The sequence below is a fragment of the Lipomyces chichibuensis genome, assembly GCF_038497645.1.
Source record: "Lipomyces chichibuensis strain CBS 12929 unplaced genomic scaffold V1513scaffold_48, whole genome shotgun sequence".
NCBI lineage: Eukaryota > Fungi > Ascomycota > Lipomycetes > Lipomycetales > Lipomycetaceae > Lipomyces > Lipomyces chichibuensis.
The window spans coordinates 27953-52416 of record NW_027117500.1 but is presented as its reverse complement, the minus strand read 5'-3'; the positions used below and the strand labels follow the sequence as shown (position 1 = coordinate 52416).

Below are 24464 nucleotides of genomic sequence, written 5' to 3'. Positions count from 1 at the left end.
TTTAAGCAGCCAGTTGATCAAGATGTAAGCCGCGTCGTGTCAGACACCGAGATCGGGTCAGCAAAACCGAGGGAGGCACGCTATTTTATTCCGTACTATTCTTTCCAAGTAGTAGATCCATTGGTACCTGATCGTCATTCGTACTTTTAATTCATAATTTGTTTATCGCTCAAGATATGGATGCTATTGTTGCGAGATATTCTAGAACTCCAGGTGTTGAGCATGGTGTCCTGCCGGAAGATGAACAATATGACAGGTCGGCACCCACATCATTACCGATCCTGAGTTTACCACCTATTTCACAGGTAATTTAACTGAAACCACGCAGTGAATAATATCTGACTATTGATTAGCCTGCAGCTTTCTTGCGAGCGCATACTGATGATGCATCGAATCCAGATTGCAAAATCAAGATCGCACACGGTACTACAACATTGGCGTTCAGATTCCAAGGTGGCATCGTACGTAGCTCTGTATCGGCTTTCCCCTAATGAACTTACTAATTCTTTTATAGGTAGTTGCTGTGGATTCGCGTGCTACGGCCGGTAACTGGATTGCATCCCAGACGGTTAAGAAAGTCATTGAGATCAACCCCTTCTTGCTTGGAACCCTGGCTGGAGGCGCCGCTGATTGTCAGTTTTGGGAAACATGGCTAGGTATTCAATGTCGCCTTCATGAACTACGAGAGAAGAGCCGAATTAGTGTCGCTGCCGCAAGCAAGATACTTTCGAATCTCGTCTATTCTTACAAAGGAATGGGCTTATCTATGGGTACAATGATTTGCGGATACACGAAACTTGAGGGTCCAGCAATTTACTATGTCGACAGTGATGGTACTCGCTTGAAGGGAGACATTTTTTGCGTTGGATCTGGTCAAACATTTGCGTACGGTGTTTTAGATAGTGCCTATAAGTGGGATCTATCTGTGGAGGAGGCTCTGGCGCTCGGTAAGCGGAGCATCTTGGCGGCGACTCATCGGTAAGGCTTCTGCTTTTTGTGACTGTACAACGAAATGATTCCTAATATATTAATATAGCGATGCATTTTCTGGAGGTTCCGTCAATCTTTATCATGTCAAAGAGTCTGGTTGGACTTACTATGGAAATCACAATGTGGGAGAACTATTCTGGAAGACAAAAGCAGAAGAGGGATCGTTTAACAACGTGCCAACAGACTTCACTGCAGATGTTTAATGTAGATATAGCTTATCGTATCATCTTATCTGTAATATATGACCCAGCCGTTATATTTGTAAATTCGTATATAACGAGTCAAAGTTTCGTGATAATTTCGGTTTTGTCCTGAAAGTCATGAAGAGCGGAGCATAGACGATAGACGCGGCATATTATCCGGCCGAGCTCACTTATGAGATGGTAACCAGTCGAGGTCCATATATAACTAGTTTGTCGTGAGGTAAAGCGTAATATATGTGGGTTTCGTGTCGTTGCGGACTGGAGGGTTGATCGATTCACCCCCGCTGTCATGGTCAGCAACACCGCGCCTCCCATCAAATACGCATTCTACGCTTATAATTTTATACTACCATCTGATTAGGAATTAATTTTGGACATGCCTGGATTTAATTTTGACAACTATCAGAGAAACAATTTTCTGGCTGCCAAGGGTTATCCTATTCCGAAGGCAACGTCGACTGGTACCACCATTGTAGGATGTCGATTCGATGGTGGTGTTGTGGTATGTCTGATTTTCTCTGCGTTTCATTATATTACAGTTCATTAATGACTGCAGATTGCTGCGGATACTCGTGCTACTGAGGGTGATATTGTTGCAGATAAGAACTGTGAAAAGCTACATCGGATCTCTCCAACGATTTGGTGGTAAGTGCCTATTGAACTTTAGATTCGATGATACAACTGATTGTGCTAAACAATAAAATCTAGTGCCGGTGCTGGAACTGCGGCAGATTGCGTATGTATATTAGTGAGAATTTAGCTTCGCAATCTCACTCGCTGGATTAGGAATTTGTGACACAATTAATGTCATCCACACTAGAACTTCATGCTTTAAGCACCGGCCGAAAGCCTCGAGTTGTCACTTGCCTCACTCTTCTCAAACAGCACTTATTTAAATACCAGGGCCATGTTGGTGCATATCTGATTGTTGCCGGTGTTGATCCCACAGGTAATAGCAGCAGCTGTTGATGGATTGTGGTGTAATGCTGACCCTGTTAAAGGACCTCGCTTGTTTTCCATCCATGCTCACGGCTCAACTGATGTTGGATATTATCTATCATTGGGATCTGGATCAATGGCGGCTATGGCTGTGCTTGAGACTAAGTGGAAGGAGTCACTAACTAAGGAGGAGGCGATGTCACTGTGCGCTGAGGCCATTGAAGCAGGCATCTGGAACGATGTAAGTTGTGCAACAGTATCATTGCATGCTCAATGCTATTGCTAACATCCCTCTAGCTTGGATCCGGATCGAATGTTGATATGTGCGTTATGGAAGTTGATAATGTATGTTCGTGATTGCTAAGTTGTTTACTTCCGATACTGACTTGTTGGACTCAGCCAGCTGTGCTATATCGCAACTACCGCACTCCAAATGAACGCTCCATCAAAGAAAAGTCATACAAATTTGCAAGAGGTACTACTGCTATTTTGAAGGAAAAGGTGCGACCAGTTGTCGACTCAGTCCCCTTCGATATTTTTGAGGAGACTATAATAAAGGACGAAGATAAGATGGAGATTGATACCTAAGTATAGAATTGGCCGCTGGTGAATTATTCCATTGTATTTATATTGCGGTGATATGGCAGAACTACTTATATGAAGCAAATTGAGTGTGAACACCGGGCCAATGAGTAGCATTGTACATTCCAATGATAAATGTGTCACATGCCTAGATATTTTATCTTCAATTATCTGATTAAATTGCTACCCTTGACTGATGCATTTCTGTGACTAGGGCTGTTCCGATACGAATATTTTCAGTAATCAACTGTATTCGTATTCGTTATTCGCAAATGCTGAGTATTACGAATAATATTCAATGATTTTAGTAAATACTGACTATTGCGAATATATTCGTCGCTCAACTCGGTTGTCTACTTGCATGTGTAGGACAGCAGCGGATTCTTTTGCAAATAATTAACTTCTCAATCGCTCAAGAAGGGTTCTCCAGCTTAATGTCAGTGTTTGTCCTTCTACTAGCGAACCAACACCTTTACTGACTCGTTAAATTACAATGGAGACCCACGGAAGCCGCTAAGATTACCTAGCACTGAACAACGGCTTCGATACTGAACCTCTTGCAGATGACGGTCGCCTATTATTATCTATATCATCTGTATACTACCGTCAATGCAATGGCAGTAGTACTACTATATGCATCGTTGCTAGTGTAGACACCATGTAAATGAAGTCATTCAAGCGGCGCTTTTCGTGCTTTCATTTCTCGATTGTTGGTAATGTGGAGCCTACCGAATTGAAGCTGTGAGTTATTCGCTCCGTGAATGGTCAGCGAATAATATACGCAAAAAAAAAATATTCGGGACAGCCCTACTATGAGGGACCTCAATTCCTGAATATACGTAATCATATGCAGAGTATCAGCGACATTGTGTATTTCACGAGCGTTGGCAGTCTCATTTGAGATCGCTCGACTGTATAATAGTTACCCACAGATTGGTGCGGCTCAGACGCGCAGAGCGCGGAGTACGAACTTAAATGGCTGAAATTCGAGGAGACGAAATCGGGATTCGGGCCGGCCCATCGCAAGTCCTTATGAACTTACAGGTACGCGCCACTTGCTTTTGAAACCTTGAGAAGCGGACGAAAGGATGCAACGGCTACCAATATCCGAAGGTAATACAAGTACATGTGTGGGCAATATGGAGAAGCTTATTAATTGTATGGTCGATAGTTCGAACGGACCTTGAAAAGAAATTCAGTGCGAACCACGTAACGATTCTTGTTGGTGAGACTGGTAGCGGAAAATCAACGCGTATGACGGATTTTTCCAGAAACACATATGCAATGCTTGACTAATTTAAACTAGAGGTTCCTCAATTAATTTTAGGTCTGAACAATGGAAAGGAGAAAATTGCGGTGACTCAACCACGACGCGTTGCTGCCATAAACTTGGCGAAAAGGGTGGCAGACGAAACAAAAACGACTCTGGGTCAAGATGTAAATAAATTATCTAGTCTTGAATATTACATGTTACTGATTACGTGTAGGTCGGATATACTGTACGTTTCCAAAATATGAGTAGTCCAAAGACAAAGATCAAGTACTTGACGGACGGCATGCTACTCCGCGAATTACTGCTTCGTACCAACCTAGATCAGTACACTACAATCATTCTTGACGAGGCACATGAGAGAACCATAATTACAGATCTCCTTATGGGATTTCTCAAGACACTTTTGCAAAGGAGAAAGAATTTGCGACTAATAGTAATGTCGGCAACAATAGATGCCGATAAGTTCAGTAGATTTTTTGACGGGGCAGAGGTTTTATACGTACAAGGACGAAGATTTCCCGTCCAGAGGTATTATCTGACTAAGCCTGTGGAAGATATTGTGGACGCAACTGTTCGAACTGCCATTCAGATCCACGCCAGAGAACCAATGGGTGATATTCTTGCTTTTCTGGCCGGTCAAGAAGATATCGACAAGGCTGTTGATATATTGAATGATATGATACAAAGTTTGCCAAAAGGTGTGCCAAATGTAAGACGCCCTTTGTATATCCTCCTATCTGAAACTAGGCTAACATGTGCTGACTAGCTGATTGCTCTACCCCTGTATGCTGCTCTTCCGCCACAACAGCAGCAGAAAGTTTTCGAGAAAGTCGCAGGAAACGAACGGAAAATTATAATTGCAACAAATATTGCTGAGACGTCGCTAACGATATCTGGGGTGCGCTATGTTATAGATGGGGGTACGCATAAAGTCAAAGTTTGGAGACATGACCTGGGTATGAACGAGTCAATTTGGCCGCTGTACATTGGCTAATGTCGATAATATTTAGGCTTAGATAGTTTGTTAACGATGCCAATTTCGAAGTCCAACGCTGCTCAAAGGATGGGACGGGCCGGTCGTGAGGCCGCCGGCAAGTGCTATCGATTGTACACGGAGACTGATTATTACGGACTGAAAAGTCAAAGTGAACCAGAGATTGAGCGATGCGATGTGGCGTTTCCTATATTGACGCTAAAATTGGCTGGGGTTTCGGATGTATTAGGCTGGAATTGGTTGGAACGACCAAGTAAAGCAGCCAGTGAGTTAGCGCTTTATTTTACAGTTATCTTCGCACTAACCAGAACAGTTATGTCTGCGCTGATGCAACTATACGCGCTGAAAGCTTTGGATGACGAGGGCCAAATTACAGAACTTGGTAAGAAGATGGCTGTACTTCCTTTACCGCCCCATCTCAGCGCAGTCCTACTAGACGCGTACCAGAAAGGAATTGCAGATCCTGTCCTTGATGTTGTGTCATGTTTGTCAATAGAAAACCTGATTATGAATCCGCACCCGGACAAGCGTGATGAGGTATATGAAAAGAGACTGCCGTTCATCACTGCCAGTGGTGGCATGGGTGATCTTGTAGTTTTACGCAACTACGTTCAACACTACCGGAGTCTCTCATCATCATCTGAGAGGAAAGAGTGGTGCAAAGAAGTATATATTAGTTATAGGGCCATGTCGAATGTGGAGGTAGGCTTATTTTGATGCTACGAGAGAAAATCAGTGTTAATCAGTCGGAGCAGGACATTCGAAATCAGCTAAACAGTTATTTGAAAGCCGAAAGTACCAATATCCACGCCGAGGATAAGAGCGTCCAGCTTGGTCCGTCCATTTTAAATGAACAGATCATACAATGCTTTCTGACGGGTTTTGTTGCCAATACAGCGCTGAGCTTGCCAGGAAAGATGTATCGTACAATCGCTGGAGGACAGGTATTACGGATTCATTGTCATGCTGTGAGAACAAGACGCTAACAGTTGTTCTAGACTATTAATATACATCCATCTTCTTCTGTGTTTGGTAAGAATGTCGATGCGATCATGTATACAGAATACGTATGTTGACAACAATATTCCTTGCTGTTGGTCTTAGAACATAGAGTTAATTTCATTGTAGATCTTTACTACGAAGGCCTATGCTCGAAACGTTAGTCCTATTGATTTGGAATGGCTTCAACGCAAAGCACCTCATTTTCTTGGCAGGAGAACAGCTGGCGATGACTAGTGAATGTAATGTAATATATGGAGTTGGATATCAAGAGGCAAGTTAATATGTGTATAGAAATCAAGTAAAAGATTAGACTGTATATTATCAGAAGTTCAAAGAATAACTTGTTTGCTTTTTAGATTGTGCAACTTTGCAGCGTCCTGCCATCTTTATATTCTCAGTTCTACCATAACGCGCAACACTGTGGATATTCGATAATGCACTTATACCCTAGTGACATCCTGTACAAATATAGTCACTCTATGCATATACTTTAAGACACCTGGTCTCTCTGTGGGTATCTTCACATGCCAGCGAGCAATATCGAGCTCCACATCGAATGCATGTAATTGATCCCCAGTAACCACACACACTGCATAAATGCCTCGTAGGATATCTCGACGGCTCAACCGCTGCGGAATAAAATTCACTTGTTCCCGTCTCATCTTCATCAAACAGATTAGATAGAGTCTTTTTTGAGACTAATATGCGCCGAACTGCAGGCGACTTGCCTGATGATCGACTCCCTTCAGATTTTGGCACCTCTATTCTCACGCCGTCATTGTAATTTTCTCGCTCTAAATCTGCCAAGCGTCTATTAATGGCGCGCTGGATGCCAGTAGAGTCTGACTGTCTGATCGGACCCTTTTTGCGTCCAGGAAATACAGATGCTGCTGTGGCACTTTTCACTAGCTCTACCAAAGGCATGGCTCAGTAAGTCCGGCACTATGGCCTTAAGCTTATAAAAAAGTGATATTTGTCAAATGAACTGTGTCCCTGAGATCGGACTTTGGTCAACGATGTCAGAGGACAGAGGAGGCAGTGCTGCGACTGAACGTGAGCTATCAGCAGTCATGAAAGAGGATTCAATGACTCACTTTGTGACGAGTCTTATTTATTGCAAAAGCAAACACTACCAGACTATCGGTTTGAAAATCAATTGCGCTGCCGATGAAGGCAATCCCCATCAGAATCGCTTGCTGACTCGCTAAGAATCTAACGAGGCGAGAGTATATTATGCGACCTTGGAGTGGCATTATTGTCACTTTAGCTTGAAACAAGCCCTAATCCGGCACGTTTGCAGCATTGTAAGTTCGATACTACGGGGTAATCTAATAATTGCTGCCTCCTACGATGATAATTTTTGCCCCTGTCCAAACGGCAATTTCGATTACAAACCAGAAGGTGTCAGATAAGTACCGCTCGCATATCTTCAAGAGAAATATGGGTTGGTGCCTGGGCCATCAACACGTGATTTGGATAGAAATGATCGATGAGGCCGAGAGATTGCAGCAATGCTTTGCGACTCCATTGACGAATACTTCAAATTACCGTAACAGGATTTTTCGTTCAAGCTCATAGCAATCCCCGACATAACCCAAATAAGCGGATGACTGCCAGGCTGCACGAGACTGACGCGAAAGTTCTGTTGTTGTGCGGATCATGCCACATTATGTTGAAATCCCCATTCCGGCATGGGGACAAACAGCTGGAAGTCGGCCAATAGCAACAGCTAAATACATTTTTGGGTGTAATACGCATCAGTGCATTGTCATGCTCGATCGAATATTAGAATTGCAAGACCACATTACGGAATCAAATTCGGGGAGCAAAACCTAGGCAGCCGGAAAACCTCAATTATGGGGCTTTATGGCCAATTGCTAAAGTTTTCCACATCGAGAAATGTAGCAGCCGGTGTCAGCCTCAATACTTTCGATCTTTCCTCAAAGCGTATTAAATCCTACTTCGCTCACCAAGTCAGACGCAAGATCAAAATCTTTATCTTTACTTGCTCAAGCTAGAGCTCAGACTAGTTTCCCGGCTTTAGGGACATCTGCTAGACTTATGTCAACATCAGACGTGGTTGACCCCTCGACAGATCTACCATCTAATATCACGCCGGAACAGCATGCTACCCTCGGTATCAGGCTTCATGAGAGAGGTGAATTGCATCGGTCATCATATCACCTGCGCAAGGCAGCACATGGTTCTGATGTTACGGGAATGATTCTGTATGGTCTGGCACTGCGCCATGGCTGGGGTTTAAGAGTGAATGCTACAGAGGCATTTATGTGGCTCAATATGGCTGCAAGTTGGGTTGCGGCTGACAATGATCTTGAGCGTAGTCACTCTATAGTTGGCCCTCACCAAGAACGAGGGAGAAATATATGCGGAGGACTTAATAAGGAGAGTAAGGCTCAGTTAGGCTTGGCTATGTATGAACTTGGAGTGTCCTATTTGAACTCATGGGGCGTGGCGAAAGACGAATACATGGCAATGACTTGCTTTGAACTTGGTGCACAGTTCGAAGATCCTGATGCGATGTACGAGTTAGCGGCATTATGGTGCAGAAATGGACCAGGTCGCAAAAAGGATCTCCATAAGGCTGCTGCTCTATATCGCGAAGCGGCAGACAAAGGAGTCAACACAGTAGGCAATTGCTGGTATTGAGTTGCTCATGTACCGTCTCCGGGCTCTGTCTAACGTTCGTATAGGATCTATAAAGAAAAATATTTGCGACCGAGGAATACTTGTGACGACCCAGATCGTGCAATAGCTGCGAAAAAGAAATCATTGTTCTCAAGCAGGAAGAAACCTAGCAATGGTTGATTGCCGCTGTTTACTTTGTATTATCTACGTTGCGTATGTTTTCAAGCATTGCGTACCAATATATATTTGTATTTAACATAAACGGGTATTCTTTGTGTATTCTATGCCTGCTGCATAATTATGTAGGAATGTGTGTGATTGAAACAGCATATTAAGATGCAAGATCAAGCGTCATAACGTAATTCTCAATGTACAATATAATCACGCAATTACGTGCAAAATATACAATCAAAATCCAACTTTTACCCCTCCGACCAGCACGGACCGTATCCCACCAACGCCATGAATGCAATGAGATTGAGACAAAACATATATTTTCCAAAATTCGTCTCACCTGAGAACCTTTATTACGTCTTCATTATCCGTTCTATAGCCTTGACTACCATTTTCTAATTCCATCATCAGATCATGTCGAATTTTCTCTCCTTTAGCTCTAATACGAATGCCTTCACTATAACTCCACTTGGGGTGCACATTGGAGCATTCACGTCCCTTCGGACAAAATCCAGACAGAAAAAATTCGCACATTGTCCGTCTAATGTGTCGTTTCGGACAATCAGGACCTAGCCGACAAAATCCGCGCTCGTAATTAGGACATGGGGGAATTCGCGATTGCGGATCAATGTGTAGATACAAACAATCAGGCGATTGCGTGCAAAACCCGTTTCTTACTTCATATTAGCATACTGCACTAATTCACAGAAGGCATTAAGGCATTAAAGCAATAGCTTACCTAGCAAAGAATGTACATTCTGGCATCTTTCGCAAGTTATATTCGTGAAGGAACTCGCAGGCATCACCTTTCTTACATAAACCACGAAGCCAGTGCTTGCAAACCACCCTGTTTGGAGTTGATGGTTGGACATGTCTATCTGGGCAAGCGTTTCCTAATTCACATTTGCCTTGAAGAAACATTTTGCAGATTTGCCGCGTTGGATCGATCCCAAACTGATACTCCTTGCGCAAGAATGGCTCGAAGGCGAAATGCAAATCATTGTCAACCAAAGGTGCGACTGCCTGTTCCGTCAAAGGTTTCTGATCTTTTGCTGTAGTATGAGATCCATTGGAGTTACTGATGGCTAATGATGGCATAGTCTGCGGATTTCCAGGTTGCTCTAACTGCGATCCATAAAAGTTCTTAGGAATGAAGTATGGTTGGGTTGATACACCAGCCATGGTCCTTAGAGATTGTTTGAAGCAAAATTATCAAGCTGTTTAATAGAACGAGCCGCTAATCAAAATATTATTTCTGAAAAGTAGAAAGCTGACTAATCTTATTGTGCACTTCGTTGGCCGTGCCAGAACCTTCGCGTATTTTCTATTCTGGCTGTTGCGCAACGTCATTCTTAGTCATGATCGCGAGCACGTTTTCCAATCCCTGGCAGAGCTCAACAAAACCAACGCAAATTCTTCTAGTATAGTATGAGGGACTCACTTATTCTGCTAGAGATTCAGCCCAATATGCAAAATACTAAATAGATACAGCAAATTAACAAATAACAAATAGCAAATAGATAGGGTGACATTTATATGCACTCGTGCAGTGTTCTTCCAGAGAGATTACTATGCTGGTGGAATCTTAGGTCGTCCGATACACAGTTTAGGAGAGGCAAAGTGAAAAGATGTTCGATCAGACTAACGACAGAGTCATTCCCATCAAATGTGCGTACAGAGGCGAATTGTTCCGGCACTCAAGCTGACTGACAACGGTGAACCGGAGGAAACAACGGACTTTCAGGGACGTCAGGTAGTGGTTACAATTTGATAGTTATCAGCTTCGGCGCTTCCAAATTACCAATTATCACCGTCCAACCGGCGTCGCGCGTTTGCCAGCCAAGTTGCTGTGCTTCACATTGCCTGATCCGGAGCTCTTCGAATACGTGATATCTGACGTGTCACGATGAAGATAAGAAGCCAAAGGGGAAGGAACGTTATACATTTTTGCAGAGTCGAGTGCTATGCCAGCCAGAACATATAATGCACTCCGCCATTGGATTGAACCAATATCCCAGGTGTCATTGCAGGGTACACGCTTCTGTTGGCTTACCCCAAATTGCTACTCAGACATCATTGTGAACTGGTATATGATTTGTAATATGGCTGTGCGTCCAAGTGGAACCAGTCCACTTGAAAGTTTGGCGGTGGACAGATACTGCTCTCAATGACCGCTTGAATACTAAGGCGATATTCCCAATTGCGATGTATCCCAGCCACATCTCACACTCAATACATTAGTCACAAAGAGTACTTTGTACTGCACCACATTCCATATCCTATGGCGCTGCAACATCTGCTGCAAGACGCAAGGCCCGAGGTTAGCCATGGCCACTCGGTTTCTTTGCTCGATTAGCGACCAAAGCAGGCTCTCAAAATGGACCCGGCCACAGTTATGTTCCACTTCCGTCATGCAAATCAAATGCAATTACTACCCATGACAGACCACCTAAAAACACAATCCTATATATCCTATGCACCGAGTCACCCATTAACCAAACAAATCCGCCAAAATATCTGATATCTAGCCAATCCAAACCTCATTCACGCTGTCCCCGATGGTCAACATCTGAGTCTAAAGACACAGTAACATCTGAGAAGAACTAACACTTGTCCTCTTCTCGAACTTTGAGAAGCTCTCGACGTCTCATCATTCTATTAACTTCATCAATTCTGCACTTCTCGAGCCACTTTTCCTTCCTCAGCTCAAAGCTTCTGGCGGCAGCACCCAGTCCTTTCAGATCAGATAATGGAACTTTTATCTGCAAGCTCAGCTTTTGGAGACTTTCCTCCGGCCATTCATTAAATCTGATAAACTCGGTCTTGCTGCCCAAGAACGACTGACCATTGGATGACTGTATCACAACTAAATCGCGCCAATTCTCTGCAAACCACGAAAAAAGGGCAAGATTTAATCGATCCACAATAGGAGCTGATGCGATCAACTTTGTGTAGCAATCGGCGCCTCTCCATATAGCAGTTGCATTGAATTTGTTCAACTTAGATAGGACGAGACTAAAGAGATCTTCTACAGCGTGGTACGTAATAGATGGCGGCTTGTGATGGATGCCCCGAGCGGCTGAAAACACAATTCTTGGTTCTGCAAAATGAGTGCTGACAAAATCGCCGCAATATTCGAGCAACGGGCAAACAAGTGATTGTTCCCAGTCGTCCTTGAAAATCGACGTTTCTGTGTTCTTCCGCAGATTGTAGAGCCGTAAATAGAGAGGGGTAACGTTCGATACAGCCACACGGGACTTCACCGCATCAACAAGTTCCGCCTTTAACTCATCAGGAAGCGATAGTAAATTCCGCTTCCATAAAAATGAGATGTTGCTATGCTTAGCTAGCCATGAAATGCACGGCTTATAGAGCTCGGCGATGTTATTTTGATAGCCCATAATGGCTATTCCGGGTAAGAATCGTGCACACTGCGCACCATTGCACGCAAAGCCGTGCGCAATTTTTATCAAGCAGTTCGTAATCCACCACTCCAAAGATTCAAGTTGCAAGAACTTCGCCGAAACAAGAGCGTCAATAAAGATGTCAAATATGTCTTGAGACGGAGGATTGATGTCTGTCGTACATTTTGTGGAGTTGATATATCGAGCGAAATCCGTCCACTTCCATGAGAATAATAGCTCCGCGTCGTCGAAGTATATGTACTGCACGACGATCGCAAGAGATAACGGCGTGAAGTATTCTGACGACAATGTGTGCTCATTCATAGACGCTTCCGAAAATGCAGAACGGAACATTGTGCTGAAGTACGGAACCCGCAGATCCAACAGAAACTTGTGCACAGTGAAGGATACATTTTCTCCTTCAATCTTGAGAGTCATGTCTCCTTGGAGGAGTTGGTCCTGCAAGGAAAATGACGAAAACGAGGACATTATGATGTTGCATATATCTTCAGCATCCCCGTCTTCATTCAAGGTTACACTAACGACATCACCGTCTACAGCGACTGTGTCGTGTGACTTAATAAAATTGCAGGAATATAGTACTCCTTCATCTAACGCCGACAGCATCTCTCTCTTTCCGCCCATTTTCTCCCACAAGTTCCGGATGACAACTGGCCGATAGCAGCTTGCTACCAGCTTTCGCACAACAAGGTCGTTCTCTGGCGATACTACCACAATAATATACGGCAGATTGCATGGGCTTGACTTTGGCAGGATATCCACATCGTGGACTGCCTCGTAAGTGGCCGATGAATAGATGTCACCGAGCCTAGACAACGGTTTGCTATATGTGACAGCCAGTAATGCAGAATGGGCCCCGACGCGAGACGGCAGAGGTATCGTCAGTCTGGGGGACGTGTGCTTGTTGATGCTTGGCATCACAAACAGCACATCTCCATAGCTGGCCTCTGGGTGTTCATGGAGTGATACTAATTGGTCCTCCAGTGACAACAGCTCCGGTGGAATCGAGATTGCTTGTGCTAAAGGAGAAGACATATCAAGCTACCCACGCCTTCTCCGCAGCTACAATAAGTAAGGAGATATACCGAGAGTATCTGTCGTTCTCAGCATAAATACAAGGCTGCTTGATCGAGGGGACGTGGTGTGGAGCAGAGATGTCCGGCTCAGACGGACTATAGGTCGTTGAGCTGCGGAGGCTTGGTTGACTGCTCTAGCACATCCCAACAGCCGCGCTAGACCATATGCGGTCAGCTATTGAAACTCTAACCTCCAAACTGCCACTTGTATTAAACGGCCACCGAACCAAACCCCGGATTTTGAACATTACGTCCAAAATGCACGAAATTGGGTGGTTCCATCCGGGATGCCATCTGACAAAGCCGGATGGCCAGGAGACAAGCCTCAGCGCACGGCAATTCGCTCCGGAAGGCGACTAGCTGCCTAACGAGAATCTAAAGATACATTTATTTTGGACAAGGGCGTAGGGAAATCCTCCAGGAACAACCAAAAGAATCCCGGAGGTAAAACCTCACTGTTCCTTATGAGCCAGTCGACAAATCGTCGATGCAACCGGTATGGACCAAGTGGCTTGGTTCTCGCCAACAGGACTACGCCGGTTCCAAGCGAGTAGCCCGGTCACGCTCGCATTTTAGCCCTGCACTGGCAGAATTCGCAGAGTGATAAATAAATTGGCCATTCAATTTCCTCAACGGCGCCTATCCTTCTGATGGGCATCTTAACACTGAAACTAACGCGCAGTATGCAGCTCTTGAGGTGTAACATTACACGTATGTATTATTACAATATAAAAGAACAGAATCGACATCTAATAGAACTAAAGTACATTATATTCCGCCTAAGATATAAAAATATTGTAACATCTTTGCATCAGTGCCACACAAGCGCGCCATAAGTAACTCCCAGCATCCGATCTACACATACAACTCTTAATAATAACAAATCAATTTCAGCTGACATCCGATCCACAAACCAGGCAAGTAATGGAAACCTCCTTCTTTTCGCCGCTCATACTAGTATACACTGCCTTAGCGCTAAGGGCTTGCTCATCTACTTCAATTTGAACCGTGTCGTCCGGCGGTTTGTCAAGAGCCTCTGCCTTGGAGCTTTTTGCTTTTCTTGACGATGACGTTGTCTTCTTCTTCTTCTTCTTCTTATCGTCGGCTAAGATCTGTATATCGTTCTTGTAGCGCTTCTTGATATCATCCTTTACGCACGCTTCATGGAGCCAGCTATTGCAACTACTACACCATATCATCGTAGTATCCGGATTATAGTATCGTTTGCATTTACAATGCTTACGTATAGGCTAGAGAAGTTTATTAGCAGCTATTTCAGAAATAGATAAAGCAGAATAACAATAATTACCATCAGCTCGTTGTTATATGAATCATATCGCTGACGCCAAAAAAGATCGGCCAACTTGTCTTCGTCATCGAGCTCCAGCCAATGAGAGACGGCTGCCTTCGCAGCGACAGTCATTGCATCGATAACGTCCATATGATTCGAAGCTACAAGCTCTTTATTTCCGTGATAGTATCTTTTCATCTTGTCAGCGCAAGAAAATAAATTCCAGTGAAATGACTTGCCTTCTTCCACCAGGTAATTCATTTGGCCAGTACATCCAAAACAATCTGACATATACGTGACTGGGATCGCTCGCTCTTATTTCAAGCACTCGCCCAATCCAAAATTGTGATGGATCCGAAAGTCCAATGTCGTTCATGTTGCTGGCATGGTTGACAAATACGTAATCGCCCACGGTGAAACGCTCATCGCCAACTCAGCCCATACGTCAGCATCATCAAGCTGCAGAAAGTACAACCTAATATATAATAACATACCTACAAAATTTCGATATTTAGATAGCTGCTCCCAGTCGGCCTTTGGCTGAACGACGTAGTCAGGCGAATCTTCGGGATCGGCATATATCGTCGATGTAGTATTATCCCCATCTTCCTCTCCGTGCTTCCTTTTTTTGGCCGCCTTCGTGGTGGATTTTGCACTCGCCTTTCGAACAACAGTGAATGGAACTTCGGTGTTCGGTAATGACTGCTCGGACGCCTGGTCGTGGCCGGGAGCTCCATTTTCGACTTCCTCTTCCTCTCCCTGATCAGAACTTCCGCCATACTTTCTATCGTCATCGGATTTTGCGTCATCTTTGTAAGATGCGGACCCTCCCGTTCTCTTTGCTCGCGGACTATTTGGCGAGGATTTCGTTGCTGTCCTACTATTATCGATTTCCTTCTTATTTGGGGACCTGGTGACCTTTTTCTTGCTCAGAGTAGCAGGAGGAGTGTCGACGGTAGTTGGAGGAGACAGCAGCTTACCAGTCCCGTTCTGCCCAGCACCGGGAGAAGGTGACCCAGCTGCCATTGCAAATGATGCTGTGTCCTTAGTAAATTACCTTCGGTAGCTTGGCACACCTAATTCTTCTCAAATTCAAAGGGCGTCGTCGTGGCTCTATGTCCCGTTGCCGAATGTCTGATAAAACGCAATTGGCAGCTATCAACACTGGCTATTGAGCGAGCGAAAAAACCAATCTCGAGATTTTCCACCAAAAAAAAAAAGATTGCGAGAATATCACCCTAGAAATATTGACCCGATGTGGATAGCAAGCAATGTCAATTCAGGAGGTGCTGATGTGCTAACAGCAGGGGTCAACTTGGCCTGGAGATCAGCGCACCCCTCGACTTAATTCTCAAAAACTGGGTGACGATGATGTCGCAAGCGGCGGAAGACAAATAACATAACACACCAAAAAGAGCGACGCGCAAATCACAAGCCACGTCTAAAAATCCACCGGACGATGCCTGCCATTCCCCGCATGGCATTGATTCAGGTCAAGCGGGTTGCAGTGAGACCGAAGTCGTGTTTGAGTGGTCCATTGCGTACACTTTCCAGTGCTAGCAGTTATTGTCCAACAAATCGGAATTATACTGCAATTAACAAGATTTTCAATAATGGGAAACTACACTACTACAGCTTAAACTCAAACGCATTCCGGTGTGCAGCTCATCACTTTGGAGTTTTGGATTGCGCTTCGGTCATCGAACTAGTACATGTTAAATTTGTTTTAAGAGGATATTTACCGAATTCTATTCCCTTTCATTTTCTCTACAGGAATTTCACTTTGCTTTCTAAATCATTAACCCATTTTTCCGCTGTTATTAAATTGCGCTTCTCTCGCTCTTCAATCTCGTCCAGCCGTTTTTCCGCATTTTCGAGAGCTGTTCGCCATTTCGATATGTGAGCCTCCGTTGCGTTCATCTTGTCCCGAATCTCGCCAATATTGCTGATCGTTTCTCCAGCTTCTGCATGCAAAAATTGTAAGCTTCGTAACCGGTCCATTAGACCAGGTACTATTTGTATCAATTTCTCGACGCTGCCGAGAGAGTTGTAAATTGATTCTATTTTGTCAGCTTGAGTTGTGTCCTCAGTTTCACCAGCAGCTACTTTCTGACTACTCATCGGAGGAGACTTAGTAGTATTTGTAGATGAAGCCTGCTCGGTCGCAGCTACTAACTGACGTACTCTTGTAATTATTGCATCAAGTTTCTCAGGTGAGGTGGTGAGACTATTGACTTTCTGTGAGAGAGATAAAAGAGTCGGGATAACCGGTTGCTCAAACACTGTAGCATGAAATGCGCCACTAAATACTACGCTCGACGTATTTCCTAAAGCTTTTTCTAATCTAGACAGACGATTATCAAGATTTAGAAGGCTGGCACTCTGGGAGTCGTCCGTGGTCGACCGAGTTACCTATGCAAGGAAGTAGTTAGTATGGATGTCACCTTGGCTGGTTTATTAACAGAAATCCATACTCCCAGAATAGAAGGTGGATCGACGTCATGAGTAGCAAGACCATCTCGTGCAGTAAGAAATTTGCTCTTGGATCCCAAAGACCTTACGACTTCTAATGCTCCAGAAGTCTCTCGTCTGGAGACGACAATTGCCCGCATCGTATTTGCAAGCTCAGCCACTTCATTGAATTCACTTCCATAACCATCCTCACCCTTCTCATGGTGTTCCACATCCCTGTCCTTTAATGTTGCTGCAAGCTCCTCGATCTCTTTCTTTAGTCTGACTATCTTCATTTCAGTCGACTCAGGCACGCAATCCTCCACAGGTTCTGTAGAGTTGAGTGACTTATTGAGAAACCTTTCGCGTGCAGCATCCGCAGATATATTCGAATAATCGATCTCGTCACTAATAGTTTCAGAAAGGGACGGCGCATCAGGTATTTCCTATTGTTGGTCAGTGCCGCATCGCCATGTGGTGCAGATCGGTAAAACGCAACTAACCACTCCGGCGACAGTCTCTTCCAAATCAGGGGTTTCAAACACATCTGGCGACCATGTATCCTATAACAACAGGTTTAGCCCGTTGACTTTTCGAAGAATCCATTGGGCGACTGACCAGACCAGGTAAAGATTGGTACTTCTCGAGAACCGGCATAGCTGAAAATATGAGCTATTATCTTTTTAGCTTCTGATCGATGGTCTCAGTTGCTGCAAAATTCAGCATCAACGCCACGTATACTACGCATAGACGACGAACGAATGCGAAATATTTATAATGTTACGTGAAGAGCGGTTGAGGAAACACGAATTCAGGAGATCTAAACTTTATTCATCCAACTCGCCAACGCCTAGCAAAAAACCCACAAAACTCGCAAAACCCGCAATATTGCGAAAATTAAGCGGAGCATTTGCGAGCCTTTTGGCCTCAAAGAAGATTATAAGAAGCTTAAAATGACTTGCACTGAACAGAAGCATTGCTGCCACGTACAGCGGGGCTAGGACCCAACGTGGCAGCATCCCAAGAGACACTGCCACTTGGCATCATAAGAAAGGAACATCCATTTGGACAAGGGCGTAGGGAAATCCTCCGGGAACAAACAAAAACCCAGTGGGAAAATAAAGAATCCCGGAGGTAAAACCTGACGCTTTTCTCTTGACGCCTGTCGACAAGGCGACGCTCGGCCCGGTAGTGGGACCAAGTGGCTTGGTTCTCGCGTCTTGGATTCTACCCGTTCCAGGCGAGTAGCGGCTCGTATATGTTTGAAGAGGATCTCAGTCTGTCGCAGACTCCCCGTTCCAACTCGCCAACGGTGTCTACGGTGTCTCTATGCGTATACACCAGTTCATGTTTCGGACTCTTGGTTTATCGGATACCTGGCATACCATTACTTGAGAGTTGAGATCAAAATATACGAGACATACTACTGCACGATTTTGATAATTGTCAACATCTATTGTCGTTATATATCCTCCATAACCGTGCGAATCACTGATTCACGCGGTGTGACAGGTCTGTACCCGGCCAATATCAAAATAATAACGAACATATAAATAACATCTTAGTCTGGTACGGCCACTTCAGTACCAGCAAACATCGTCTCGTGACGTCGACAGTGGTCGACATTTATCATTAACTAACAACATTTTATTGTCTATATCCAAACCATTTAACGATCAACCTCACCAAACACAAGATCCATAGTACCAATGATCGCGACAGCATCTGGAAGAAAGTGTCCACGAGAAATGGCATCAAATGCAGCTAAGTGCGCGAAGCCAGGGGCTCGGATCTTGCATCTGTAAGGTCTCTCTGTACCATCGGAAACAACGTAGACACCCCTATAACGGAACGTCAGTTAGTTTTGATATCGGAAGCTATCAAATATTGCATCACTTACATCTCACCCTTAGGAGCCTCAATAGCGGTATATGTCTCACCAGCAGGAACGCAGTAGCCTTTGGTGAAAAGCAAGAAATGGTGGATTAAACTCTCCATATCTTCCTTCATGAGAGCCCTTGGAGGCGGGCTAATCTTATAGTCTTCGACTTTAACAGGACCAGCAGGCATGTCATTAAGGCACTGGAAAATGATTCGAAGCGACTGTCTGAACTCAGCCATTCGGATAAGGTACCTGTCGTAGCAATCACCATTGGTGCCAACTGGGATATCGAAATCCAACCTGTCGTAAACCTCATAAGGCTGGTTCTTACGGAGGTCGTACAGGACACCTGATCCTCGAAGCATGACACCGCTGAATGAGTGGCTCAAAGCCTCCTCGGCAGTCATGACACCAACACCGACCGTTCTCAGCTTCCATATACGATTATCTGTGAGCAACTCCTCTACTTCATCAATTCTGTCACCGAACTGGGTGGCCCACATGTAGATGTCGTCCAGAAGACCAGCAGGAATATCTTGCGAAACACCACCTGGTCGGACATACGCAGCGTGCAGACGAGCACCAGAAACACGCTCGTAGAACTCCATAAGCTTTTCACGCTCCTCCATACCCCACAAGAATGGTGTAAGGGCTCCGACATCCATAGCATGTGACAAAACTGACATAAGATGGTTAAGAACTCGTGAAATTTCGGCGAAGAGGACTCTTATATACTTCGCTCGTATCGGAATGTCAATGTTTAGCAGCTTCTCGACCGCTAACGCGAAGACTTGCTCATTGGACATCATAGAGACCTTTAATACAGTAAGCATTTCAAATCTAAGAGCACGCGGCTAGGAACTTACATAGTCCAGACGGTCGAAATATGGCAGAGCCTGAAGGTAAGTCTTATATTCTATCATTCCGCATTAATCTCCAATTAATTCAATCCAACAGCCAAACTGATCCTTACCTATCAGCTTCTCCGTTCCTCGGTGAAGCAAGCCGACGTGTGGGTCAGATCGCAAGATTTCCTCCCCGTGAAGCTCCAAAATTAGTCGCAACACCCCGTGTGCGGCAGGGTGCTGAGGACCGAAATTGACGGTAAACGCACGAACTTTCTTCTTCTGGTTGGCAATAATGTCTTTTCCGGTTTCTAACGCGCAAAAATGAATGAAATCAGTATACCTGTGATATTGACAACTATTTAAAGAATCGCATACGTTGGTTAAAACTGTTCGTGATATCCTCTGGAGGGAACTCATGCAAGCTAGTAGGAGTGTACATAGACTCTAAGTTCTCTCTGTCGACCGCGTTTGATTTGAAGTACCGATTAGTGATGCGAGTAAGCTGTCGTGGAGTAGCCAGCCGGTGTAGCGTCCGACCGACCAGTGCAGTTGACCGCAACATCCTGCAACGCGACTGATATAGCAACCGTCAGAAATTGAGGAATTAAAGATCTCCAACGCAGGATGACCAGGAACGTTGTTGCTGATGTCTTAAGAGTCCTTTATAGATGCTCGACGATGTACAAGTGTTTTCCAACCTGGGACCCCAATACCAGGAAACCTCGAAAAGGCGTGACCGCCGATTGGTGGAGCATAACTACCACAACGAGGGGTATAGAATTCATGTTACCCGGATCGAAGATGTGAATTACAATTAAAGTTTAACAAAAGTTTTGTGGAACTCATCCAGGATATTCCAATCAATTTTTGGTTCTCGACAACTTGTCGTTTCGATATCATAGGCGCGATGGTCGACTATAACCGGAGTCAGAGAAACCTAGTTGGAATCGAGCATGATAGAGTGACTAATGTATGTTTAGCGTTGATGGTTGGAATTTTTTTTTGCTCCGGTGAGATCGACTAACAAATGCCCTAGGTATCCAACACAGATTTCCCAGGATACTACCCTGGTGAAGACCATGCATGGAACTTAGAAAAATTCAAAGAGGTGCGAGCGCTTGATTGTGTTTTTACAGAGATCGTGGTATTAACAATATTTAAGAATTTTAAAATCCAAATATCATACTTAAGTGATCTATCTTCTTCATTTGATCTTGTCGGAGTTGATGCCTCAATTGCCAACGCGTTCCGTCGAATCATGATCGCTGAGGTCCCTACTTTGGCGATCGAATATGTTTACATCGAAAACAATACGTCTATAATACAGGACGAGGTCTTAGCTCACAGACTCGGTCTGATTCCTCTGAAAGCTAACCCTGACTACTTACGTTGGTTTAAGAGTTAGTCTACATTTGTAGAATTGAGATGATGGATAGTGACTGACCGTTCAAATAGAAGATGACCCTGATATCGAACCCACTGATTATGACACTGTGGTTCTGCATTTGTCAGCCAAATGCACAGCGAACCCCAGCGCAGCACCTGGAACCACTGATCCAAAAGTCCTATACAACAACGCGAATGTCTATGCGTCTGCGATACAGTTTGAACCACAGGGCCGTCAAGCGGAGTGGTTTCCTGACGGAATTACTCTCGCAAACCCCGACATTCTGATAGCAAAATTGCGTCCAGGTCAAGAGATTGATCTTACGATGCATTGCATTCTTGGGATTGGACAGGATCATGCAAAATTCAGTCCTGTCGCGACAGCTAGTTACCGATTGCTGCCCACTATTGACATCATTGGACCTCCGCTTACAGGAGATCTGGCACAGAAGTTTAAAAACTGCTTTCCTAAAGGTGTTATTGAGATCAATTCGAACGGTGAGGCGTACGTCAAAGATGCCCGAAAAGATACTGTGTCGCGTGAGGTGCTGCGCCATCCTGAATTTGACGGCAGAATCAAACTCGGACGTCAGCGGGACCATTTCATCTGTAAGTGAGGTCTTCGAATGTGCCTGCACGTTGCGACTAACAATTGTAGTCACTGTTGAATCTACTGGTGCTATGACTCCCGACGAGATTTTTATTAAGAGTGTTCAGCTCTTGAAAAAAAAGTGCCAGATATTGCGCAAATTCAATCTAAGAACCTAATCGCAAATATCAGGTTTAATAAAGAATGGATTCGACTTCCCGTCTCTATTGGGTTTGTTATGTTAAGACTTTTACGGGGTTATGGGCATATAAAAATGGATTTTTTGTACGATTAAGAAACAATGATAGAGCTTGTTTTGTAGAAGTTATCTATGAGAAATCACGGTTATGGCGAAGGTTCTCGTGTACGATCTCAAAGAGGAAAACCAAATATAACATGACTCCAATTGTAAAAACCAACGCCGTACATATATCGCGCTATATTACAGAAAAGGCTAATTTATTGATCTTGGACGCCAAATTCCTCGGCAACGCGTGATCGGAATCTCAGGCATATACCAATGGGCTATTCGGACTGTTTGTGTGTTAAGAACTCGTTGCTTTGGCTGATCAAACATTGTCATCGTGGTATACAAATCTAAGAAAAGTCAGCGTTGATTAGTTACTATCAATATTCAGTAGTTACCTCGTCTGCTTTGGGCTAATTGGCGCACTCGCCACGTATCTCGCGTCATCTGGGGGCCTCTCTGTATATTACGGATCAGTCAGAATACTATGATTTGAAAGTCACAGTTGATCAAGGTCGTACGTACCGTTCCTGTCATTACCAGCCAGCATGGACTGAATTGACATCGACACTGATCCCACAGTCTGGATCGGTGACCAACCCGATCCCAGTACGTCTATAATTTGTTATTATTTGCTGTATATACATCCGTTGCAGCTCTAACTCCTTACCTAGACATATATGCCCATTGCTAATTAGGTGGATCTTTAGTTCACGAAACAATACAGTTACTGAGCCAAATAACATACCTGTAGATGTGTGGATGCATTGGAATCTCTCGGCCAAGGGATCTAATGAACTGTACTTCCGGTGCTTCTATAGGGTATGTCGGCGTGAATCGAAACTGCAGGCGAAAAGTCTTGCTGACGTAGAGTGGATTGTTGTCCATGACTTGGATATCAATCAGCCATATTCGGAAATCGTCAGCTTGGAAGACCGATATTCCTAAATCGAGTCGGAGTTAGTCCTCGCTTCCACAACAATGGATCAAAGAGAGTTATTGTAATGTCAATCCTGGTATAGGACGACACATGAATGAGATTCAACTCACCGACAGCTGGATTGCTCTTCAAATCACTGAGCTCACGTCCTAAGCGCTTCGTATAGCCAGGCATACTTTCTATAGCGGGAAATTAATTATAAGAAAATTATTTAGTCCTACGGTGGAGACCGTATGTAGTTGGGCTAAATAATCAAACCGTTATGATGGAAGTAATAAGTATAGAGTCTGTATCGTTGTTCTTGCTGTTCTGTGTAAGTCATGCCGTTGGGAGTCGCTGTACGCTCTACTGGCAGAAGCGTTATGCTGGGCAATAGCCAATATTGAGCTCAATTTGAAGGAGTCGACTTCCAATGGTTTTTACGTTCTATGCCTCTTGTGACTAACCTATATGGAAAGAAAGTCTCGGCAGCTGAATGATACTGAAAGTACAGTGGTGCAGGAGAATTATAAGGTTCCTTTAGATAATGTTAGAAATTCAGACGGAACTTGAATAGGTCTAACAATCGTCGCAACGGTTTACGAGCCACATCCTGTTGGTATTGCACCACAAACAATCTACGACGATCTCTGCTGGTCATTGGTGGAAAAAAGTATTGCCATATCATGCAGGTTATAAACAATCCTGCCAAGCTAGTCTATGCGGCCTTAATGATTTCCTTAGCCGCCAAGGGCCCAAGCCGTTTATCCTGCTGCAATTCATTCCCTGTTATATTTTAGGCTGGCAATAAATCAAAATGTACAGGTTCTGATCAGCTAACGCGACGCATTTTCTGTGCCGAGCCCGACGTGATTCTCGTCCGTGTCAGACTCTGACAGTCTCCAGCTCGTACTTGGTCATCATCGACATCGAACTTCTGATATAGGCATGGATGGTTGCGAATTACCTTACGATACCAGACAGCGAAACAAGAAACCCAACTCCAATTGAACCCAGAACCGAGATTACTGACGACGAGATCCGCGAATAGAGTCGGCAGATTGGCATTATATCGGTTCTATGTTTACAGGCAGCCCAGTAGGGATGGCGATAGGTCTGGCGACGCTGGCGCTAATGCTTCAGGTCGACGGTGCGCCGAATAAGACCAAGACCTTTATCTCCTGGTCTATTGAAGCAAGCTCCAAAGATCGTCATGGCAAATAGGTAAGAGCCATAAAATTATTCATGGCCTAATTAACGCGGCGCATCTGTAAGGATTATACCGATAATCCTGTAAGTACTACAAGATTCCTAAGGCTGTTAACCTTTAATCAATATATTTTAGAATATTATTTATGGGGACTCGACGGGGGAACCAACGTGTTCTCATGCAATTCCTACGGCCCGTCCGAGCATCTATAAACCAATAAAACAAAGACATTACAAACAAGCAAACAAGCAAACAAGCAAACAAGCAAACAAGCAAACAAGCAAACAAGCAAACAAGCAAACAAGCAAACAAGCAAACAAGCAAACAAGCAAACAAG

At 44.3% G+C, this 24464-nt stretch overlaps 13 protein-coding genes across 13 annotated transcripts; 5 read left to right on the top strand and 8 right to left on the bottom strand.

Annotated features, from left to right (window-relative positions):
- The first annotated feature begins 33 nt into the window (after window positions 1–33).
- Window positions 34–1244, top strand: V1513DRAFT_452546 (nucleophile aminohydrolase). The gene is made up of 4 exons (XM_066899135.1): window positions 34–305; window positions 354–461; window positions 515–978; window positions 1037–1244. Exons 1-4 carry the CDS (start codon window positions 177–179, stop codon window positions 1191–1193), a joined length of 858 nt encoding a protein of 285 aa, XP_066751155.1. The 5' UTR covers window positions 34–176; the 3' UTR covers window positions 1194–1244.
- A 207-nt stretch (window positions 1245–1451) lies between these two features.
- Window positions 1452–2913, top strand: V1513DRAFT_452540 (nucleophile aminohydrolase). Its single transcript, XM_066899134.1, has 7 exons — window positions 1452–1695; window positions 1750–1838; window positions 1902–1929; window positions 1980–2142; window positions 2195–2373; window positions 2430–2477; window positions 2532–2913. The coding sequence occupies exons 1-7, from the start codon at window positions 1570–1572 to the stop codon at window positions 2718–2720; spliced, it is 822 nt and encodes a 273-aa protein (XP_066751154.1). The 5' UTR covers window positions 1452–1569; the 3' UTR covers window positions 2721–2913.
- An 802-nt stretch (window positions 2914–3715) lies between these two features.
- V1513DRAFT_242701 (P-loop containing nucleoside triphosphate hydrolase protein) lies at window positions 3716–6381 on the top strand. Its single transcript, XM_066894449.1, has 11 exons — window positions 3716–3827; window positions 3886–3966; window positions 4021–4151; window positions 4202–4696; window positions 4754–4943; window positions 4998–5246; window positions 5295–5683; window positions 5737–5925; window positions 5980–6048; window positions 6110–6254; window positions 6340–6381. The coding sequence occupies exons 1-10, from the start codon at window positions 3803–3805 to the stop codon at window positions 6215–6217; spliced, it is 1926 nt and encodes a 641-aa protein (XP_066751153.1). The 5' UTR covers window positions 3716–3802; the 3' UTR covers window positions 6218–6254; window positions 6340–6381.
- Window positions 6293–7262, bottom strand: V1513DRAFT_452531 (uncharacterized protein). Its single transcript, XM_066899133.1, has 2 exons — window positions 7078–7262; window positions 6293–7024 (listed from the first exon to the last, which is right to left on the bottom strand). The coding sequence occupies exon 2, from the start codon at window positions 6905–6907 to the stop codon at window positions 6461–6463; it is 447 nt and encodes a 148-aa protein (XP_066751152.1). The 5' UTR covers window positions 6908–7024; window positions 7078–7262; the 3' UTR covers window positions 6293–6460.
- Window positions 7263–7803: 541 nt separating this feature from the next.
- On the top strand, window positions 7804–8974 carry V1513DRAFT_242351 (uncharacterized protein). Its single transcript, XM_066894447.1, has 2 exons — window positions 7804–8643; window positions 8695–8974. Exons 1-2 carry the CDS (start codon window positions 8045–8047, stop codon window positions 8807–8809), a joined length of 714 nt encoding a protein of 237 aa, XP_066751151.1. The 5' UTR covers window positions 7804–8044; the 3' UTR covers window positions 8810–8974.
- A 165-nt stretch (window positions 8975–9139) lies between these two features.
- On the bottom strand, window positions 9140–9901 carry V1513DRAFT_384930 (uncharacterized protein; the record flags this gene model as incomplete). Its single annotated transcript, XM_066895193.1, has 2 exons — window positions 9140–9476; window positions 9543–9901. 2 exons carry the CDS (start codon window positions 9899–9901, stop codon window positions 9140–9142), a joined length of 696 nt encoding a protein of 231 aa, XP_066751150.1.
- A 1062-nt stretch (window positions 9902–10963) lies between these two features.
- Window positions 10964–13401, bottom strand: V1513DRAFT_452522 (uncharacterized protein). The gene has a single exon (XM_066899132.1). The coding sequence runs from the start codon at window positions 13261–13263 to the stop codon at window positions 11407–11409; it is 1857 nt and encodes a 618-aa protein (XP_066751149.1). The 5' UTR covers window positions 13264–13401; the 3' UTR covers window positions 10964–11406.
- A 793-nt stretch (window positions 13402–14194) lies between these two features.
- V1513DRAFT_460645 (uncharacterized protein) lies at window positions 14195–15621 on the bottom strand (the record flags this gene model as incomplete). The annotated part of the gene is made up of 4 exons (XM_066899850.1): window positions 14195–14554; window positions 14614–14785; window positions 14835–15027; window positions 15090–15621. The coding sequence occupies 4 exons, from the start codon at window positions 15619–15621 to the stop codon at window positions 14195–14197; spliced, it is 1257 nt and encodes a 418-aa protein (XP_066751148.1).
- A 688-nt stretch (window positions 15622–16309) lies between these two features.
- V1513DRAFT_452516 (Dynamitin-domain-containing protein) lies at window positions 16310–17839 on the bottom strand. Its single transcript, XM_066899131.1, has 4 exons — window positions 17665–17839; window positions 17550–17609; window positions 17070–17492; window positions 16310–17007 (listed from the first exon to the last, which is right to left on the bottom strand). The coding sequence occupies exons 1-4, from the start codon at window positions 17701–17703 to the stop codon at window positions 16363–16365; spliced, it is 1167 nt and encodes a 388-aa protein (XP_066751147.1). The 5' UTR covers window positions 17704–17839; the 3' UTR covers window positions 16310–16362.
- Window positions 17840–18112, bottom strand: V1513DRAFT_452511 (uncharacterized protein). The gene has a single exon (XM_066899130.1). The coding sequence runs from the start codon at window positions 18063–18065 to the stop codon at window positions 17874–17876; it is 192 nt and encodes a 63-aa protein (XP_066751146.1). The 5' UTR covers window positions 18066–18112; the 3' UTR covers window positions 17840–17873.
- A 367-nt stretch (window positions 18113–18479) lies between these two features.
- V1513DRAFT_452508 (nife hydrogenase-like protein) lies at window positions 18480–20508 on the bottom strand. Its single transcript, XM_066899129.1, has 5 exons — window positions 20152–20508; window positions 19902–20084; window positions 19795–19844; window positions 18947–19743; window positions 18480–18887 (listed from the first exon to the last, which is right to left on the bottom strand). The coding sequence occupies exons 1-5, from the start codon at window positions 20336–20338 to the stop codon at window positions 18716–18718; spliced, it is 1389 nt and encodes a 462-aa protein (XP_066751145.1). The 5' UTR covers window positions 20339–20508; the 3' UTR covers window positions 18480–18715.
- Window positions 20509–20585: 77 nt separating this feature from the next.
- On the top strand, window positions 20586–22167 carry V1513DRAFT_405407 (DNA-directed RNA polymerase). The gene is made up of 5 exons (XM_066895608.1): window positions 20586–20746; window positions 20813–20884; window positions 20939–21176; window positions 21232–21771; window positions 21821–22167. The coding sequence occupies exons 1-5, from the start codon at window positions 20684–20686 to the stop codon at window positions 21928–21930; spliced, it is 1023 nt and encodes a 340-aa protein (XP_066751144.1). The 5' UTR covers window positions 20586–20683; the 3' UTR covers window positions 21931–22167.
- V1513DRAFT_452502 (ubiquitin-conjugating enzyme/RWD-like protein) lies at window positions 22034–23505 on the bottom strand. Its single transcript, XM_066899128.1, has 6 exons — window positions 23049–23505; window positions 22747–22942; window positions 22669–22688; window positions 22524–22613; window positions 22397–22457; window positions 22034–22348 (listed from the first exon to the last, which is right to left on the bottom strand). The coding sequence occupies exons 1-6, from the start codon at window positions 23110–23112 to the stop codon at window positions 22321–22323; spliced, it is 459 nt and encodes a 152-aa protein (XP_066751143.1). The 5' UTR covers window positions 23113–23505; the 3' UTR covers window positions 22034–22320.
- Between the last annotated feature and the right edge of the window lie 959 nt (window positions 23506–24464).

Excerpts from the sequence above, each read along its gene's own strand:
- V1513DRAFT_242701 (XM_066894449.1), top strand. The coding sequence starts at position 3,803 with ATGCAACGGCTACCAATATCCGAAG. Across the intron at positions 3,828-3,885 it reads ACGGCTACCAATATCCGAAG|TTCGAACGGACCTTGAAAAG; the intron begins GTAATACAAGTA and ends TATGGTCGATAG. Across the intron at positions 6,049-6,109 it reads CGATCATGTATACAGAATAC|ATCTTTACTACGAAGGCCTA; the intron begins GTATGTTGACAA and ends ATTTCATTGTAG.
- V1513DRAFT_242351 (XM_066894447.1), top strand. The coding sequence starts at position 8,045 with ATGTCAACATCAGACGTGGTTGACCCCTCGACAGATCTACCATCTAAT. Across the intron at positions 8,644-8,694 it reads AACACAGTAGGCAATTGCTG|GATCTATAAAGAAAAATATT; the intron begins GTATTGAGTTGC and ends ACGTTCGTATAG.
- V1513DRAFT_452511 (XM_066899130.1), bottom strand. The coding sequence starts at position 18,065 with ATGCTGCCACGTTGGGTCCTAGCCCCGCTGTACGTGGCAGCAATGCTT.
- V1513DRAFT_452531 (XM_066899133.1), bottom strand. The coding sequence starts at position 6,907 with ATGCCTTTGGTAGAGCTAGTGAAAAGTGCCACAGCAGCATCTGTATTT.
- V1513DRAFT_452540 (XM_066899134.1), top strand. The coding sequence starts at position 1,570 with ATGCCTGGATTTAATTTTGACAACTATCAGAGAAACAATTTTCTGGCT. Across the intron at positions 1,839-1,901 it reads ATCTCTCCAACGATTTGGTG|TGCCGGTGCTGGAACTGCGG; the intron begins GTAAGTGCCTAT and ends AATAAAATCTAG. Across the intron at positions 2,374-2,429 it reads AAGCAGGCATCTGGAACGAT|CTTGGATCCGGATCGAATGT; the intron begins GTAAGTTGTGCA and ends ACATCCCTCTAG.
- V1513DRAFT_452516 (XM_066899131.1), bottom strand. The coding sequence starts at position 17,703 with ATGCCGGTTCTCGAGAAGTACCAATCTTTACCTGGTCTG. Across the intron at positions 17,610-17,664 it reads ACCAATCTTTACCTGGTCTG|GATACATGGTCGCCAGATGT; the intron begins GTCAGTCGCCCA and ends CTGTTGTTATAG. Across the intron at positions 17,008-17,069 it reads ATCCACCTTCTATTCTGGGA|GTAACTCGGTCGACCACGGA; the intron begins GTATGGATTTCT and ends TTCCTTGCATAG.
- V1513DRAFT_452508 (XM_066899129.1), bottom strand. The coding sequence starts at position 20,338 with ATGTTGCGGTCAACTGCACTGGTCGGTCGGACGCTACACCGGCTGGCT. Across the intron at positions 19,845-19,901 it reads AGGAACGGAGAAGCTGATAG|AATATAAGACTTACCTTCAG; the intron begins GTAAGGATCAGT and ends GCGGAATGATAG. Across the intron at positions 18,888-18,946 it reads GAGGCTCCTAAGGGTGAGAT|GGGTGTCTACGTTGTTTCCG; the intron begins GTAAGTGATGCA and ends GTTCCGTTATAG.
- V1513DRAFT_452546 (XM_066899135.1), top strand. The coding sequence starts at position 177 with ATGGATGCTATTGTTGCGAGATATTCTAGAACTCCAGGTGTTGAGCAT. Across the intron at positions 306-353 it reads GTTTACCACCTATTTCACAG|CCTGCAGCTTTCTTGCGAGC; the intron begins GTAATTTAACTG and ends ACTATTGATTAG. Across the intron at positions 462-514 it reads TCAGATTCCAAGGTGGCATC|GTAGTTGCTGTGGATTCGCG; the intron begins GTACGTAGCTCT and ends ATTCTTTTATAG.
- V1513DRAFT_452522 (XM_066899132.1), bottom strand. The coding sequence starts at position 13,263 with ATGTCTTCTCCTTTAGCACAAGCAATCTCGATTCCACCGGAGCTGTTG.
- V1513DRAFT_405407 (XM_066895608.1), top strand. The coding sequence starts at position 20,684 with ATGGTCGACTATAACCGGAGTCAGAGAAACCTAGTTGGAATCGAGCAT. Across the intron at positions 20,747-20,812 it reads AGCATGATAGAGTGACTAAT|GTATCCAACACAGATTTCCC; the intron begins GTATGTTTAGCG and ends CAAATGCCCTAG. Across the intron at positions 21,177-21,231 it reads CTACTTACGTTGGTTTAAGA|AAGATGACCCTGATATCGAA; the intron begins GTTAGTCTACAT and ends CCGTTCAAATAG.
- V1513DRAFT_452502 (XM_066899128.1), bottom strand. The coding sequence starts at position 23,112 with ATGCCTGGCTATACGAAGCGCTTAGGACGTGAGCTCAGTGATTTGAAG. Across the intron at positions 22,689-22,746 it reads ATGCATCCACACATCTACAG|CAATGGGCATATATGTCTAG; the intron begins GTATGTTATTTG and ends CCACCTAATTAG. Across the intron at positions 22,458-22,523 it reads GGCTGGTAATGACAGGAACG|AGAGGCCCCCAGATGACGCG; the intron begins GTACGTACGACC and ends CGTAATATACAG.